This window comes from Schistocerca cancellata, chromosome 1 (assembly GCF_023864275.1).
Source record: "Schistocerca cancellata isolate TAMUIC-IGC-003103 chromosome 1, iqSchCanc2.1, whole genome shotgun sequence".
Lineage (NCBI taxonomy): Eukaryota > Metazoa > Arthropoda > Insecta > Orthoptera > Acrididae > Schistocerca > Schistocerca cancellata.
The window spans coordinates 869,996,725-870,015,395 of NC_064626.1; the positions used below are offsets into that span (position 1 = coordinate 869,996,725).

An 18,671-nucleotide genomic window follows, 5' to 3' on the forward strand; every position below is an offset into this window, starting at 1 on the left:
TCTATTGTAAGAATTTCGTTTGGGCATTCTTCGTAGGCTGGCTTCACTCACTTCATACTTTGTTGTATCTTCTATTCCATCGCCTGCATTTTTACCATGGCAAGAGGCAACAAAGTGCTATTTGGCCTCCAACCCAAAACCTACTTTTTGGTTGTAATGATTTTAAAAATTATTTTTGTTCTTGCATTGACTAACACTTTCATCTGAAAAGTATAAGTTTCTCAACCTTGGGCAACTTTTGTTTTATGTGATTTGTTACATACATTTGACACACAAGGACAACCAAAGTGATGTGCTCCAAGTAGTCACTTAGAATGCAAACTGAAGAACTGCGAACTTCATCTTTCTCATTTTTGAAGTACGGAAAAAATGGTTGCACTGTTTCCCGGTCGCTGACCCAGTGATACCCTTTTATTTCATCCTGAACTACAAATGTACAGTTTTCTGCAAAATCAACTAAGACTATGCATTCAGTTTCATAAAGGTGTGCTTTTTTTTTGTCCTTCCAAAAAACACCTTGAATTTTAAAAACATAGCGGTGACTTAAGATTTTCTTAGCTGTCAATTAAGAATTCACAGTAATCTTCCTGAGATTTAACCCCTGTTACCATTTCAGCCCTGTCGGTTGTACACACTGAATGTAACATTGTTGGGCATTTCCTCCTCAAGACTCAATTAAACAATTCAAGGATGGTTTCTTTACCGGGGCGTTTATAATGCAAACTCATCATGCAGTCATAATTGTTAGCATCACATATCATTAAATAAAGTAACTCTTTGTAGTTAACAGAATTGAGTTTTGCACTCACCGTCATCAGTTTGACATTTTGACGATATAAACAAAGACACGCGGAGTGAGTTCCTGAGGAGCTGGCCAAAATAATACCACTTACAGAAAAGGTCACAAAATACTAACCTTCCAGTTTTGCATTCAGGATGAGCATTTTTGAAAGCTACTTAAAATTCATTTAAATTTGACTGCACTAGCCGTTTCTGCTTTGTTACTTTAACTCCATTCATAACAACTCTTTTGCTACCTTTGCTATGCAGGCACATTGCTTTGTTTTCATCATCTTTATAAAAGCTGGATCTCTTCAATTATTTCTTCATTATACCTACTCCTCTCTTCTTCCCTAAAATTGGTAGACTGCCTTGCTCTTTCACTAATTTTTGGATTAGTCTAACCAAACAATTAGAAACATTGAACTCTTGGACTATTCTTTCCCTTGACCTTGAGTCAAGGAACAAACTTAAAATTTTAACTTTATCTTGGACTGAACATTTACTTTTTGATTTCTTGATTAAGCTAAAATATTCAATATCTAATGATTCTGGAGGTGGGTTTTCATCTTTAGAAATACTGTTGGTATCTGCATTATTAAAGCATGATTCTAAGTCTTCTAATTCTGTCTGAAATTCTTTACGCCTCACTTTCAATAGCTGCTTTTCTTTTTCTGCTACTCAATTTTATTTTTGAAGCAGGAGATACCTCTGAATTAGAAGAAACAAAAGCCAATTTGCTAATAGCTTCCTCATTAGAAACACGATTCTGGTTCTGGATTCATAATAAATATTTTTGAGTAAAAGTCTGGGCACAGGAAATTTTCAGGAATCTCCTTAATTTTCACTCTGGAAGCTGTTTTTCTTGCCCTTAGCAAGGAAAAATGTTCTTGAGTGGATCAGAGTATTTTTTAATGACTGCACTTCAGAATATATTTTTTCTCATGATACAAACCGATGATATAGAAGAACTTACTACAATTTAAACAAAGCTTGTTTATCTTCATCATAGTCATTAACATTTTTTAAGTTTTTTGAAACTGACAAACTGTTTTGTGACCCTACACTTACTATCAGTCCAATAGAGCACCATTCACCCATTTAATTGCATTCCAATTAGTCTTTCAAATTTATTTATTATTAAATTTTAAAATTATTTTAGTTAATTCAGAATTACTCTCAATACAAAAGCATATAAAATATTTTACACTCTCAATGAAGTATACCCATCTACTAACAGACGTTTCTGAACATACTGACTACAAAAATGTGTCATCCAGCAAATGTAGTGGGGGTACACAGTTTGTTTACAGACTTGTCACCAATTATTGGGCTCCTGTGCAGATGTGTTACTCTGTTTACTGAGACCATGTACTCTCTTGTCTTGAGGACTAAACTCATGCATCATATTCAGTTCCACCAGAGACAACTAGCCCCAAAATTTACAAAAATAAAGATTTTCTAAGTTCAAATATTTATAAAAAATTAGGAAACATTTGCCATTGTTCTTGCTGTATAAAAGACTAGTAGTTTATGAAAACTAATTAGAGAAAAGAAATGCACTCTGATAAATCATTCTTTGGTTGTTATTTTTGGGTCTAAAAATTGATTTTCTAAATTCTCGATACCAAACTTTGGAGGTCATTTTGACCTATTTTTTAATCCAGCGTATTTTCGGTAATAAACAATATTGTAAAGGAGACTTTCTAAAAACAATCATCTAAATTGCAATGTTTTAACTTAACCCACTGCAGGAATGTTCAAATTAATGCTAATGCCTGCAGACTGAAAAACTATTGTGCACTTACAAATAAAAATGGCCGCCATATTTAGTCCTCATTGTATCACTTCTTATGGATTGATCATATAGATTTTAATTTCATCTTTATCAATAACACCAACAAATTATAGTACTATGTGTATCTTCTTCAAAGGAAACTCTAGAAGTACACGAGACTCCATGCAAAACCATTTATACTATATAATCTAGGACAATAATATGACCACCTCAAATTTCTTTGGCACACTAATGGTACTATATGGACTGTTTTATTAACAGAAATGTTACAAGGAAACCGGGTACAAATTTTTGGCATGGGATGACAAGCATCAATATAGCAATTAGCACATTCAGAACTCTTGTCAGATCTGCTACTAGGGAACGTGAGCTACCTACAAAGAGGAGATTACTAGAGTTACATTCCCAATCTAAATTAGACTAGCTATTTTATTGTAACTAAATTCCACTACACTTATGTCATGAACTATAGCACTTTGTGTCCTTTTCCATGTAAGTAAAACATGGAATATTTCCTAACCTGCGTGTTGTTTTTCACCGACTGAGTTAAAACTGATAATGGTCCAGTGCTAAATTCTTCTTCTTCTCTCTTTGACAGCTCTTCTGGTGTCATTTCAGATTTTGGCTTGTTTAAAAGTGACCTGGAAATATCAAAATCATTGTTTTCTAAGTCAAACAGATCTTTCAAGAAGTAAATTAAAAAATAAACAAGTAAATTAAAAAAATTTAATACTAGCTCAGTAAAGTTTTCAATCCACTAATCTGCATCATTCTATAACTGTACAAAGTATTAACCATATATGACAATCATTACAGTAAAATATGCACAAGACATAATGAGGAATTGTTACCTGCCATCTCTCACAGACAGAATTACCAATACAAGTTTTACAGTGTTCCCACCTCTTGCATTTTTCTTAGTTTATGTACAATATACACCAAAATACTCAGATTCATCAATTGCATGTGGCTTTTTCAGTTATTTATACTGAAAAGTATGGTAAATTGAGCAATTTAAACCTCAGGCTGCATTACAGATCAACTTGTTACTACAATTTTTATTCATATTCACATTTGTTGACTATTACACTGCAGCCAAATTGTCATATTCAAAACTAACCTGCACTGAAGCACCAAAGAAACCGGTTTAGACATGCATATTCAAATACAGAGATATGTAAAGAGACACAATATGGCACTGCTGTTGGCAACACCAGTATAAGACAAGTGTCTGGTGCAGCTGTTAGTTCAGATACAGCTACTACAATGGTAGGTTATCAAGATTTAAGTGAGTTTGAATGTGGTGTTATATATGGCACATGAGTGATGGGACACAGCTTCTTTGCTAGAAACTGGGCGGAAGATTCATATGGCTTTCAGTGACGATGCTATGGGCATCACACAGATGAAGGAGTGGTACAACTGGTTTAAGATGACTGAACATTGGTGGAGAGCAAGCCATGCTCCTGTCAGCCGTCAACATGTGAAAATGACCTGGTCATTACCAAAGTGAATGCTATGGTGATGCGGGACCACTGTGTGACTATCAGAGAAATTGCGGAAGAGGTGAGCATTGACTCTTTTTTGACACATTCCATTGTGACTGAAGATCTGCCCATGAAGAGCACATCTGCAAAATTCATGCCGAAGCTGCAGACTGTGGAGCAAAAGCAACTACATGCTGAAGTCTCACAGAACATACTGGACTCCACACAGGGTGACCCTAACTTTATGAACACCATAATCACTGGTGATTAGTCCTGAGTTTATGGGTATGACATGGGAACCAAATCCCAATTGTCACAGTGGAACCATTCCTGATCACCAATACCAAAGGAGGCCTGCCATGTGCGCAGCAGCATCAAAGTGATGCTGACTGCTTTCTTTGACTCCTGCTGTATGGTAAACCACAAGTACACACCACAGGGTCAGTCAATCACCCCAGAGTACTACAGGGATGTCCATCACCTACAAGATGCAGTGCAGAACAAGAGACTGGACTTGCTCTCAACAGGAAATTGGCACCTCTCCATTATGACAATGCTGCAGTACGTTCCTCGCACTTGGTTCAGACTTTGACAAAAAACCACATTCCCATACTTCAAATTGCTTACTCCCCTGATTTGGCTTCCTTTGACTTCTGGCCATTTCGCAAGCTCAAGAGGCCACTGAAAGGAATCTAATTTCAGACAAGATAGGAAATTATGGCAGCAACAACAGCCAAGATGAACTCCATTCCAAAATAGGCATGTCTATTACCTCATAAACGAAAATATGTTTAAAAAGTTTCTGACTCCTTTCATGTCTATGACAATAATTTCACTTGTGAGCTGTGGAAGGTGCATTTGCACATTTGTTTTTCATTGTATATATTTATTGTGTATTCTTGTTATTTTGGAATGTTCTACATCCTGGAGGATCTCTTCACTATGGATCAATTAGAATGAAACATACATCTAATCTAATTTCTAATCCTCATGAGAAGATGATCAGTTATCATATCTGATACATTATTTCTCCATTATAGCTTGCAGAGTAGCACAGAGCAATCTTATTGTCTAGAACTTTGTGCAATTTATAACACAATAAGTTTCTCTTAAAAAAAAATTGCTCCTTTACTCCAATCAGAAGAAATGATCAAATGTAAAGGACATGAACCTTCAGCTGAAGTTTACCTTTGGTCGTATGTCGCATAATGTCTAATATGGACTAGCTCAATTTTGTCCCATAGTGACTATCCATTCTCTTTATAGCAGATGTACTCATTTGCAACTGGAAAAAAGAGCACTGATCACTACCATAATAGGACACACAGAATTCCTGACATGACTTTCCTAAAGCAAAACCAGCTTCTCTCAAGGAGTCCGTACACACTAGAGTGCTGCAACGCTCCATGTTTGACCGGTCACGGCTCGCCTGTTGACGCGGGAACCGAGCAGCTCGTGTCTGGCCCCACACGACTCGGCTCGGTCACGCGGATAACCGAGCATGACCAGTCACCGCTGACGTCTCACCTCGCCTCGCCCCGGCTCGCTGCACTGTACTTTACTGTACAAATCCAACGCCTCTCTCTCTCTCTCTCTCTTTCTTTCTTTTAATACAAAAGTAACATTTCCAAGAACGGGTATGTTACACAGCTAAATTCATAGAGCACTTTCTTTTATAATATTTACTCCCGTCTTCCTAACGTCCGGGAATTTTGTTGTAAATGAAACATTGTTCGCAAGAGACCAATCTGTGTTAATGTAATGTGTTGTAAGCGTCAAATAGTGCACCTGATTAAGCGAATCGGTCCACACATCAACTGTCAGCACATATTTTAGTAATAACTTCTGCAATAACAGAAGGCATGATGCTGTTTCGTATTGCATGAGCTTGTTCTTTGACATGTCTGCTTATAGTAGAGGGATGTGGCATGACATCTGCCACGTTAACTTTTCCATAATGCGCACCTAGATGTATTAATTCTTGGCCTAGTTTTCTGAAACCTTCACTGCAAACAGCATTAAAAGGTCTCATATCTTTAGCACACATTGCAACACACTTTGCTGTAATACTATTTTTTATTACTGCCGGTATTCCTGAAGGAGCTGTACCTTTGTGAGGTTTCTTGCAACTGTGTTTCTTTAAAAGAGTGGTTCCCGATTGGAAACAAAATAATGTGGAGCAGTTTATGCACGATACGTATCCAGTAGGTGCACTGTTTTCGTCTACAACCACCAAAAATATGCTCCGTACTTGGCTTTTTAGACCTTCCCGTCTCTTCAATGTGTAAACATTGATTTCAATCTTACGTCTTACTGCACTGGTTTCCTCGCACTGCATGATTGCAGAGAGAGAGAGAGAGAGAGAGAGAGAGAGAGAGAGAGAGAGACACACCACAAATGAGAAGCCCGTACTGGCTGCAGTCTCACACGGATAATGACACGTGCAATGTGTTTGAAGTTGCGTGCTACGTATTCGGTCACGGCTTCTATGCTCGGTCACTAGAACTAGTGCGGGCAGCCTATCCAGTTAGGGTGTGCTCGCCCCATCTCGTATTTTGTGCTCGCTTACTCGGTCATGCAGGACTCTAGTACACACACATCTACAGCAACATGATTACTTTGATTCACGAAAACTGAATCTAATCTAATCCAAAGTTTAAGATGGTGGCTCAGAGTGTCTTCTAAACTGTTTTTATATAAATTGGGAAAAGCTGTGGATCCAAAACACTTCGCTTCAGAATGCTATGTACCACTAACTTTAATCACCGACTTTCCTTCAATTGCTGTGAACTATGACCTTTCTGAAAGGAAATTACAAATCCAGCTGCACAACTGAGACAATAACCATTACACACACACAATTCGATTAGAAACTGTTTAGGAGGAATGGTGTCAAAAGCCTTCTCAAAATAAAGAAATAAGGAATAAACCTGAGATTTCCCTTTCAATGGCATTCATTACTTCGTGTGAATGAAGACATAGTTGTGTTTCACAAGAATATTATTTTCTGAATCCTTCATGATTATATGTCAATAGCATGATGATCCGAAAGGCACCTGACACTGTACAACATGGTCGATTAATAACCAAGATATGGTCATACAGAATTTGATATGTAATCATTTGATGACTACGACTAGTAAAACAAAGTACATTTACTGGACAGCAAAAGTTCTACAAGCAAGAAAGCAATACTAGGGGTGTCCCACACAGAAGTGTAGTATAATCTCTATCCTACCTAAACGTAAACACCTTTTCACACAAGATCAGCTGCAGGAAAATCTCTGTCACTGGACGATCTTGCAGAAATGAAGAAAGATTTATAAAATTTCCACTTGATGTATTGAATGACAGTACACTTTAAATGTGCATAAATGCAAGATTACTTCCAAAATGAAGGGGAAGAACCAGATAGCATCAGATCACATTATTAATGCATCTTTCAGAATAGGGATATTATTAAGAAGCAATGTGTAATGAAACAATGACATGAAACCAGTATTAGAGAAGGCAAATGGAAGGCTTACATATGTTGGAAGGTTCCAAAGTACTGAGAATCTGTAAAAGAATCACAGATAAGATTCTAGTGCAATCAATTCAAGCCTATTGTTCTAGTGTTTGGAATCCTTGTCACGTAGGCATGCTAGTAGCCAAACAAATTTAAAGATGTGTTTATAGAATCATAACAAGACATACTGCAGTGTTGCTCTAGTCTTCAGCCGAAGACTAGTTTGATGCAGCTCTCCACACTTCTCTAGGCTGTGCAAGCTGCCTCCTCTTTGAACAACAGCAACAACCTACATACATCTGAACCCGCTTACAGTACTGAAGGCTTGGTCTCCCTCTACAATTTTTACCCCTCACTTACTTCCATTACCAATCTGACAAATCCCTTATGCCTCCGGCTGTGTCCTATCAACCTACCCCTTCTGTCAGTCAAGTTGTGTCATAAATTTATTTTTCCCCATTTGATTCAGTACCTCATTTATTATTGAATCTAACCATATAATGATCATCATTCTTCTATCCATCCACATTTCAAAAGCTATTCTCTTCTTGTTTGAATTTTTTATTATTCATATTTCACATCCACGCAAGGCTACAGTCCACACAAATACCACAAGAAAAAATCTTTCCAACACTTAATTTGATATTATATCTTAAATTCCACACTTTCAGAAATGCCTTTCATGCAACTAATAATTTCCCATTTTGCTGCCCAAATAGCAAAATGCATGTATCTTTAGCGTCTCATTTCCTGAATTCATTCCCTCAGCATTGCCCGACTTAATTCAGTTACACTCCACTATTCTTGTTTTACTTTTGGTGATGTTCATCTTACAATCTCTTTTCAAAATACTATCAATTCCTTTCAACTGCTGTCTCAAATCCTTTGCGGTTAGAATTACGATGTCATCAACAAGTCTCAAAGAATCTTCTGTCTGAACTTAAAATAAGTTCCTTCCCAAATTTCTCCTCAATTTCCACCCTAAAATTCTCAATGCACTGACTGAACAACAATGGGGATAAACAACAACTATGTCACAATCTTTCCTGAACTACTGCTTCCCTATCATGTCCTCCAACTAATAACTGCAGTCTGATTCTGTATAAGTTGCAAGCAATCTCTGGTTCCTATATTTTATCCCTGCTATATGTAATATTTCAAAGAGTGTAGTGCCCTCCACACTGTCAAAAGCTTTATCTGAATCTACAAATGGTACAAATACAGGTTTGCATTTCCTCAATCTATGAGGGGTGATCAGAAACTAAGGTTTCGAGATTGATATATCTTGGAGTTTCATCTGTTTTAGAGAAATTAGGAGTGTAGTGTAATTCCTATACATATAGTTGGCAATTGTGCAGAGTTTCAGCCAGCCAATATCTACAACACTAGTTGTAGGTAAACACAAACGGCAACTCATTTTTATCAGCTCAGTTAATTGATTTCTGTGGGCAAAACACGTAACTGGGACTGAAATTCACTGGCAGCTGGTAGAGGGTTACGGAGAGACAAATGTCTCATCAGTATGTCACAGAATGGTGTCTTAAGTTTGCAACCAGTAGCTGGGAAGTCAGTGTGACCAGGGTTTTCACACTTTCTACATGACATGGATACAACTCACCCTCATGATATACACCATAGAGTAGAGGGTGAAATGCATTCTACTACAGCAATCCTGGTGTTTGTGCCTGGCATTCTCTCCCGTTTTAACAAAAGCTCCATCATGCAAGGTGTCAACACTGCTTTTAGTATACCTGCATGTTGCACCTTTGTTTTAAATGAACCTATCTCTCACAGCCACTCATATGAACTAAAGAATACACTGCTATCTTGCAGTCTTCTCCAAGTATATACTTCATTGTTTAGTTTTGTTTTAGGGTGCAAAAACAACTGTGTCATATGTGCTCTAGTAAAAACTATAGAACTCTAAGACAGAGAGGAGTTAAAAAACGACTATTTGTCAATCCCAACTGGCATACAGAAGACAGCTAAAAACAGGCATGTGGAAAAGGGCTAAAAAGGACACCATACAGAAGTGGAGGTCCAAAACTAAAAATTAAATGGCCTTCACCATATTGCTTTGGCAGATAAAAAGTAACACGCAGTCAACAGCCTGCGCGTCATTTGCTAAAACGGTCGATAACTCAAGATGGCAAACCCAAACAGGAACGTAAAACGTCAAAAAATGGACATTCCATCAGGAAGTGGTGGACAGTTAAAACTTGGGCGCAATTTGTACAAAAGTGGTGGGGTGGCGCCACTTAGTACATGATGATGGCTAAAAAGGCAGTGCCCAATATGCAGCCAAGTTAAAATAACCTCCTCCCGGAGGGAGGGCCGAGAGGAGGTCGTCAAAGCCACTGGAAGAGGCTTAATAAGCCGGAGCTTATTCCCATGAAAGGTGGACCATTGGTGATGCCAAAGGGACACTACCTCCTGACAGACGGCAACACACAGATCATCAGAGGGGAATATAGGTACTCATGGGCTGAGGTATGAGGACTGGAGCTTTGGCAGCAGCGTCAGCAGCCTTGTTTACTGGCAGACTGACGTGACCAGGAACCTACAGGAACATCACACTGGCTCCACCAAGAGTGAGCAGTTGACAGTTTTCCTGGACCCACTGCACTAAGGAACGGGCGGTGTACAGTGCACATAAGACTGAAGGGCACTGAGTCTGAGCAGAGGACAACTGAAAAGGCTGTGTTGCCAGATGTACTCCGTGATCTGATACAAGGCGAAGAGCTTGGCTGTAAATAATGAGGAGTGTGCCGGAAGCTGATATCGAAAGACGTGGGTGCTAATGACAATGGCACACCTGTGCCCACGGTCAGTCCAAGATCCAAGGTGGCAAAGGGTTCACAACCACCAGGAAAGGCGCAGGTAATGCGAAGTTAAGCTGCTGTATCAAGCAGACTCCAGGAGGTAACAGAAGAACGAGCCGCATACTGACGATCAAAGGAATCATCAAAGGAGGCGGCACAGGATAGGTGACCACGCATGGCAGATAAACGGCATGCATACCTGCTGAGGAGAAAGTCACAGTGGTAGGACAGAGGTAGTTCAGCAGCTTCAGCATACAGATTCTCAACCAGGCTAGTGTAAAAGACGTGCATGGCCAAACGGATGCCACAATGTGGATAGGTTTGTGATGGCGTAAGAGGGATGGCCGTGCAGACGCATAAACAAAGCACCCATAGTCGAGTTTCGAATGGACAAGGGACCAGTACAAACGGAGGAGGGTGGTTCGATCGGCACCCCAGGAGGTACCACTGAGGACATCGAGGAACGCCGTACAGCGGGCTGCCAGGTAAGATACATGGGAAGACCAAGAGCTTCCTATTGAGCACAAGCCCCAGGAATTTCGTAGTTTCAATGAACGGAAGGGCAACAGGATTGGATTGGATTGTGGGGGTCGAAGGAACCAGACTACAATGGTCATCGGTCCCTTGTTCCATGACCATAAATACTTACCAGGCATAAAAACAAGAGGTAACAAGGGATGACACAGAACAAGAAAGACACAGACAAATACCAGAAAACAAGGAAATAAAAGCACAGAGGTTTACAGTGGTGGGCCGACCATGGGGAAAAAGAAGGGAAAAGCCAACCACCAAGAAACACACTGAAAACCATGATCTAAAACTGTTGGCCAAAGGCCACGCTCAAAACAAAATAGGACACACGCGATAAAAGCCCCCCGCATGAATAAAACTCAAAACTAGGTCTGCCATTGCAGCATCATATGATAAAAGTGCAGGGAGTGTATCAGGCAGTGCAAACGTCTGCCCGAGTGCAGTTAAAAACAGACAGGCCAACAAGATGCGGACCACTGTCAACACTGATCCACAGTGGCAGAGAGGTGGGTCCTCACGGTGCAAGAGATGATTGTGCATCAGCCAGGTGTGGCCAATGCGGAGTTGGCAGAGAACATCTGAGTCCTTGCGGGAGGCTCGTAAGGAGGAGTGCCACACACCAGTAGTCTCCTTGATGGCCCGAAGTTTGTTGGGTGAAGGCAGAGTGCACCATTCTTCACCCCAGGTGCAAAGTACCTTCTACTGCAAAACTGACATGAGGTCACTCTCCGAAAGGCCAATCTCCAAGGCTGGTGCACTGTTTGGCCAGCGTGTCAACACGATCATTTCCCGGGATGCCGACATGACCCGGGTTCCACACAAAGACCACAGAGCGGCCACAACGGGCAAGAGTATGGAGAGACTCCTGGTTAGCCATCACCAGACAAGAGCAAGGGAAACACTGGTCAATAGCTCGTAAACCGCTCAGGGAGTCACTACAGATAACTAAGGACTCACCTAAGCAGTAGCGGATATACTCTGGGGCACGAGAGATGGTGACCAGCTCGGCAGCAAATACACTGGAGCCAGCCAGCAATGAGTGTTGTTCATAATGATCCCCTAGAGTACGAGCATAACCGACATGACCAGCAACCATCGAACCGACCATCGAACCATCAGTACAGACAACGTCAGAGCCTTGAAACGCGGCAAGGATTGAAAGAAAGCAGCGGCAGAGGGCCTCAGGAGAGGCTCAGTCCTTCGAGCCCTGTGCCAAAACGAGCCTAAGGTATGGGTGGGACGCACACCATGGGGTAGACATATATGGGCCCAGAAAACAGGTCGAAGAGGGAAAAACTCAAGCCCAGAGAGAAGAGCCCGGACACAAACTGAGATCGTATGCCCTGATCGGGGCCGTCGCTCTGCCAGATGGACGACCGAGTTGAGGAACAGTATACAGTAATTGGGATGCCTGGGCAAGCTACAAACATGGGCAGCATAAGCAGCCAGTAATCATTGGGGCCGGATACGCAATGGAGGGACACCAGCCTCCACAAGTACGCTAGAGACAGGGCTTGTGCGGAAAGCTCCAGTGGTGGTTTGGATTCCACTGTGAAGGGTGGGGTCAAGCAACTAAAACGCAGAAGGGGATGCTGAACTGTAAGCCAGGCTACCATAATTTAGAAGAGACTGGATTAAGTCCTGGTACAGCTGTAAAAGGGTAGACTGATCAAAACCCCAGCTGGTGCGACTCAAGCAACAAAGAGTGTTTCGATGCCGCTAACACATTTGTTTAAGCTGCCAAATATGAGGGAGCCAAGTCAACTGGGTATCAAAAACCAATCCCAAAAACCGATATGTCTCCACCACTGAAAGAGGTTCGCCGTCAAGATTAAGCCTTGGCTCACGGTGAACAATGCGACGCCAGCAGAAATGCATAATGCAGGTCTTGGCAGACGAAAACTGGAAGCCATGCACTACAGCCCAAGACTGCGCCTGACAGATAGAGCTCTACAACTGCCGTTCAGCAGCTGCAATGCCGGTGGAGCTATAGTACGCATCAAGGAAGCTGAGACAGACGTTCTGACCACCGCAGCGAGCCCATTAACTGCAACTAAAAAGAGGCAGACACTCAAGATGGATCCTTGCGGGACCACATTCTCCTTAACACTGGAGGAACTATGGGAGACCGCAACTTACATGTGGAAGGAACAAAGCGACAGAAAATTTTGTATGAAAATCTGGAGCGGGCCCCGAAGACCCCACCCATGAAGCGTGGTGAGGATGTGATGTCGCCATGTTGTAACATATGCCTTCCTCATGTCAAAAAAGATGGTAACCAGATGCTGATGGCAGGCAAAGGCCGCACGGATGGCAGATTCCAGGCTCACCAGATTATCGGTGGCAGATCGGCCCTTACGGAACCCACCCTGAGACAGAGCCAGAAGGCACCGAGACTCGAGCAGCCAACTCAACCTCAGGCTCACCATGCTTTCGAGCAACTTGCAAAGAATATTGGTGAGGCTAATGGGGCGGTAACTGTCCACCTCCAGTGGGTTCTTGCCAGGGATTACAATGCTTTCCCGCCACTGCGATACGGTTGGAAAGGTCTAGGAGGCGTCACTGGCAGTCCACCGAGAGGTGTCTGAGCACCTGACAGTGGATGTGATCTGACCCGGGAGCCATAATAGGGCAAGCAGCTACGGCACTTTGGAATTACCACTCACTGAACGGAGCATTGTACGAGTCAGGGTGGCACTTGTGAAACAAAAGGCTCCAATATTCCAACCGCTCTTTGAGGTAGTGGAAGGCCAGCAGGTATTTCGCAGAAGCGGAACTCTGAGAAAAATGCTCCGCTAAGTGGTTTGCAATTCTGTCGGAGTCAGTAAATACTGCTCCATTCAGTGAAAGCACAGGTATGCTGATGGGGGTCCGATAGCAGTAGAGTCGCCTAATCTTGGCCCAAACCTGCGATGGAGAGGTATGGAGGCCAATGGTGGAGACATACCTTTCCCAGCACTCCTGTTTGCGTCTGCGAATGAGGTGGCGGGCTCGCACATGGAGCCGTTTAAAGGTGATGAGGTGTTCCAATGAGGGATGCTGCTTGTGACGCTGCGCTGGAGGGCCCGCCTGTGATCTTTAATCGCCTCAGCAATCTTGGGTGACCACCAAGACACAGTCCTCCACCGAGGGGCCCCAGAAGAACAGGGAATGGAAGATTCTGCGGCAATAATGATGCCAGTGGTGACTGAGTGAACCACGGCATCAATGGTGTCATTGGGAGTAGGCTCAATAGTGGCAATGGTGGTGAACAAGTCCCAGTCAGCCTTATTCATAGCCCATCTGCAGGGGCACCCAGAAGAGTGACGCTGTGGCAGTGACAGTGACAGTAAGATCAGAAAGTGGTCACTACCGCACAAGTTGTCATGCACACTCCATTGGACATACGGTAATAGGCTGTGGACATACGGTAATAGGCTGGGGCTGTAGATCGAAAGGTTGATGGCCGAGTACGTGCCATGCGCCACACTGAAATGTGTGAACGCACCATTATTTAAAAGAGAGAGGTTGAGCTGTGCCAACACTTGCTCAATGATGCTGCCTCGGCCTGTTGCCACTGATCCACTCCACAGAGGGTTATGAGCATTGAAGTCATCCAGTAACAGAAAAGGTGGCAGCAATTGGGCTATTAGCGCAGCCAGGACATGCTGTGGGACATCACCATCCGGTGGAAGATTTAGACTCCGCAGACAGTAACAGCCTGAGGCGTCCACACCCGAACAGCCACAGCCTCTAAAGGTGTTTGTAGAGAGACACACTCGCTGTAAAGAGAGTGAATGATGTAGATGCAGACGCCACCAGATACCCTCTAATAAGCTGCCCGGTTCTTACAATAATCCCAATAGCCACGGAGGATGCGGGTTCACGCCGCAGGAATCCAAGTTTCCTGAAGAGCAATGCAGAGGAAAGGGTGAAGGCTGAGAAGTTGTCAGAGCTCAGCAAGATAGTGGAAAAAACCGCTGCAGTTCTGCTGGAGGATGACATTGTCCATGGCCAAGAAAGGCGTGAAGAGACTGAGGTGGCAGATTACGCTGCTGGGTCACCTGCTGTCATGATTGAGTACCTGTGTGAGTGATACTCATTGTGTCTGAGGGTCCGGCGAGATCTAGGTCCTCAGCGGACACCAGAATCTCTACCTCGTCCTCAGACGCAGAGCTTGTAGGTTGTGGTAGGATGGGTGCCACGGCACGTTCCTTGGTCTTAGAGGTCTTCTTCTTGGACTTTTCTCGCTGCTCCTTGGGTTTCACTAACTGGGAGGGCTTCGCCGATTCAGTCTCCGGGACGGAGGAGGATCGTTAAGCCCTACGACAAGCTGCTTGTGGGCACTTATGCCACTGCCGGGAGTCATCCTTCCAACTTATGGAAATCTGGGAATGGAGGGACCCAAGGGACCCGTAGCGAGCGAGAGGAGCCGAAGAAGTTGGACGCTTCTCTGGCTTAGAAGTGGGGACGAATGTCCCCAATGGGTGGGGGGGAGGGGGTTTGCTCCTAAGGTAGGTGATGCAGGAGCAACAGGGTGGGTAGCTAGAAGGAATGTTTTTGTCTTTACCGAGCTTGGGTATGGGTATGACGGTGGCTTTACGCCAGCGTCCGGGAAATGTGCCCTCTGCTCTGATGTGGTTGTACGTGTTAAGCAGAAAGTACTTGCCCGCAAGAGAAAGGCGCTGCAACATCTGAATGTGGATGGCGTCTAGCCCTAGGGCAGAGAATCGGGATGAACTGAGAGCGTGAACGAGCTCCCCCATAGTAAATGCGGCATTGTAGCAATCACGATTCCGAGAAGAGAAGGGTATCGCCTAAGCCGCCTCCACTCATTTCCGATGGACAAAGGCAGGGTGATAGTGGGAAGAGCTCGAAACTTCTGCAAAATGGTGGCCCACGGTGTGGGAGATAGCAATAGGGTCCACGATAACATCGTTTGCTACTGTGAGGCCTGAAATAGGGAATAGATCTTGGTCCCAGAGAGCCGTCCAAGGTTGGCCCACACAACAGAGGAAGGTGTGGAACTGTTAAAAGAACTAGCGAATGAAATTCAGCTAGCTTGTTTGCTATCCTGCTGAACACAACAACACTTTGCCACTGTAGGATGTCTGTTAAAAACGCGGAGAGCACGACTCAGTGCGCGAATTGGATAGCAACATGTGAGCAGTCCACCAAGGGACAGGGACACAACATAGTAAAAAGGAAATGCGAGGAATGGAACATTCTGCAGCAGTAAGGATAATGTTTGTGAAATAGTCCACCTGAACATCACAACTGGGGAAATCATGTTCTTCAGAGGTCGCCAGGGAGGAGTAAAGCTGCCAGTCAGCCTTAGTAAGCTGCCTTTTGGGCGTGCACGCAGATGGGGTAGGAGTCAACAAACAGACAGCACACAGGAAACGGCCGCTCGAGTAAGTGTCAGAAAGAACGGACCACCCAAGACGATGGGCAAAATGGGCAGTGCAAAAGGATAGATCCATATGGGAATATGGTGTGCAAGGAGTCTGAAAGGAAAGTGGGTGCTCCAGAGTTAAGGCAGAAGTTGGTTGGCAATACAAAGGCCGGCTGGGCTAGCATACCACGTAGCGACACCGCTGAAGAGGATCCTCAAGTTGGTGAAGAAGAAGATCATTTGCCTTGGGTGGACTTCTTCAAGCCCTTCCGGTTAGAGGAAGACTCGGGTGATGTTTGGCTGGAGGGATGGAGGAAGTCTTTGCGGGAGTACTCTTTCTGTCCTTTCCAGCCAACCGGTTGTGTAGCTGGTGGCTGCGCCCTTTGAGGCGAGAGTTGTATGGGGGAATGGTGATGCTACCTTAAGACTGGGTGATTTCACAACCTCAGAGCTGTATTTTAGGTCGTATGGCTGCATGGCCATATCCTTAATGGAGCAAGGGGTAACAAGAACAGAACTATAGGTACCAGGAGAATGCAGGGTTTGCGACTAGCCCATAATTTGTGAGTGACTGGGTAAGGCACCTTTTCCTTTACCTGGATCTCTTGAACAGTCCGCTCATCAAGATACAAGGGACAATCCCAAGAGGAGGCGGCATGGGCGCCATTGCAGTTGATACAGTGGGGAGAAGGAGGTGGGAAATCACCCTCGTGTGCATCCCTATCACAGGTGATACATTTGGCGGAGTGTCGACAAGACATTTTAGTATGGTTGAAACAATGACACTGGTAGCAGAGCATCATATTTGGAATGAAGGGCCGGAATGTGGTAATTTCATAGCCTGCTTTGCACTTGAACGGAAGCACCACTCTATCAAAGGTGAGAAAGAGTGCGGGTGGGCACTAAGGAGGAATCAACCTTTTCCATTACATGATGGACAACAATGACACCCTGATCAGAGGTAAGATAGGATTTCGGCCTTGATTAGACCGTCTAACAGCCTGGTGTAAATTACACCACGGGAAGAATTCAAAGTTCTATGGGCCTCGACACGAACAGGGTAACCAAGGAGAAGCGAGGCAACAAGCACTTGCTGTGCTTGAGAATCACAAGTGGTCTCCAAAAGCAAAGTGCCGTTCAATACACAAGAGCAGGATTTCACAGGGCCAGCAACTGCATCAACACCTTTCTCAATAATAAACTGATTTACTGTGGCGAAGGACTGACCGTCTTCAGTATGCGAGACGTCAAGGAACTGTAGTGCAGTGGGAAGGGTCTTTGAATCATTAACCTCCCCTGAAACTCAACTTCTGGATCCTTCAATTTACCCAGCTCCCTCTCCTTATGTCCTAACTTTTTACAGCTTCTTTAGTTTTAATCAACAGTTCATCACCACAAAAATTAGAATCTGAATCCACATCTGCATCTTGAACTGTCTTATCAGTTCAATCAACATGCTGAGTGCCACAGCTGATTGACACTAATGTTAATGAAACCACCAATGTTGTATTATCACACATTTAATGTTAACAATATACGACAAACCATCCACTTTTGTTATTTTATCTCTATTACACGTCCAATGACATTACATCTTATGTAATAATTTTATTCACAGGCTACAAGTGTTCTGCGAGGTCACAATAATTATTACATTCCACACAACTACTTTACAACAGTTTTGTATAAGCACTCATCTGTTCTTTTGCAGCTATGCATTATTCTTTTGTAAATGTTGATTCTAAATTTTGAAATTTTTTAAGTAACTTTTCACAAGTCATTTCTATATTTCAGATTTTGTCTTTACTTGCAACAATTATGATTCTACAATCAATGTACAGAGGTCATGCAGTTTGTTCACTTCACCTGGGGAGCAGTTCTGTCTGGACAGTTTAGTGTATATGACATGTCATGTCACAGGCATTTACTGCTGGACATGCTTCTGCTAGGCAGTTGGCAAAATGTTTATGACTGTCATTTCCAGACTGTTTTTAATGTTAGGTCTACCAATGATACCTTCTGTAACACACTGGTTCAAAATGGTTCAAATGGCTCTGAGCACTATGCGACTTAACTTCTGAGGTCATCAGTCGCCTAGAACTTAGAATTAATTAAACCTAACCAACCTAAGGACATCACACACATCCATGCCAGAGGCAGGATTCGAACCTGCTACTGTAGCGGTCGCTTGTCTCCAAACTGTAGCGCCTAGAACTGCACGGCCACTCCGGCCGGCAACACACTGGTAAAACTTATTTATTACAGACTGTTGGCAACGTGAGCTGCCTATTTTATTCATTAAGATGGTATAGCTTTCAGCCGTAATTCCTCATTTTGTTTAACTGCAGGCAACATCCTGATATTCTATAAG

General features: G+C 43.2%; 1 protein-coding gene across 1 annotated transcript in view; it reads right to left on the reverse strand.

The window, feature by feature from the left end:
- Nucleotides 1-18,671, reverse strand: part of LOC126189901 (probable small nuclear ribonucleoprotein Sm D2) — a 46,975-nt gene that overhangs the window by 16,949 nt on the left and 11,355 nt on the right. Inside the window, exon 2 of the mRNA XM_049930978.1 lies at nt 3,099-3,219. Within this exon, the coding sequence (XP_049786935.1) occupies nt 3,099-3,219 (121 nt within the window). The remainder of the gene's footprint in view (nt 1-3,098; nt 3,220-18,671) is intronic.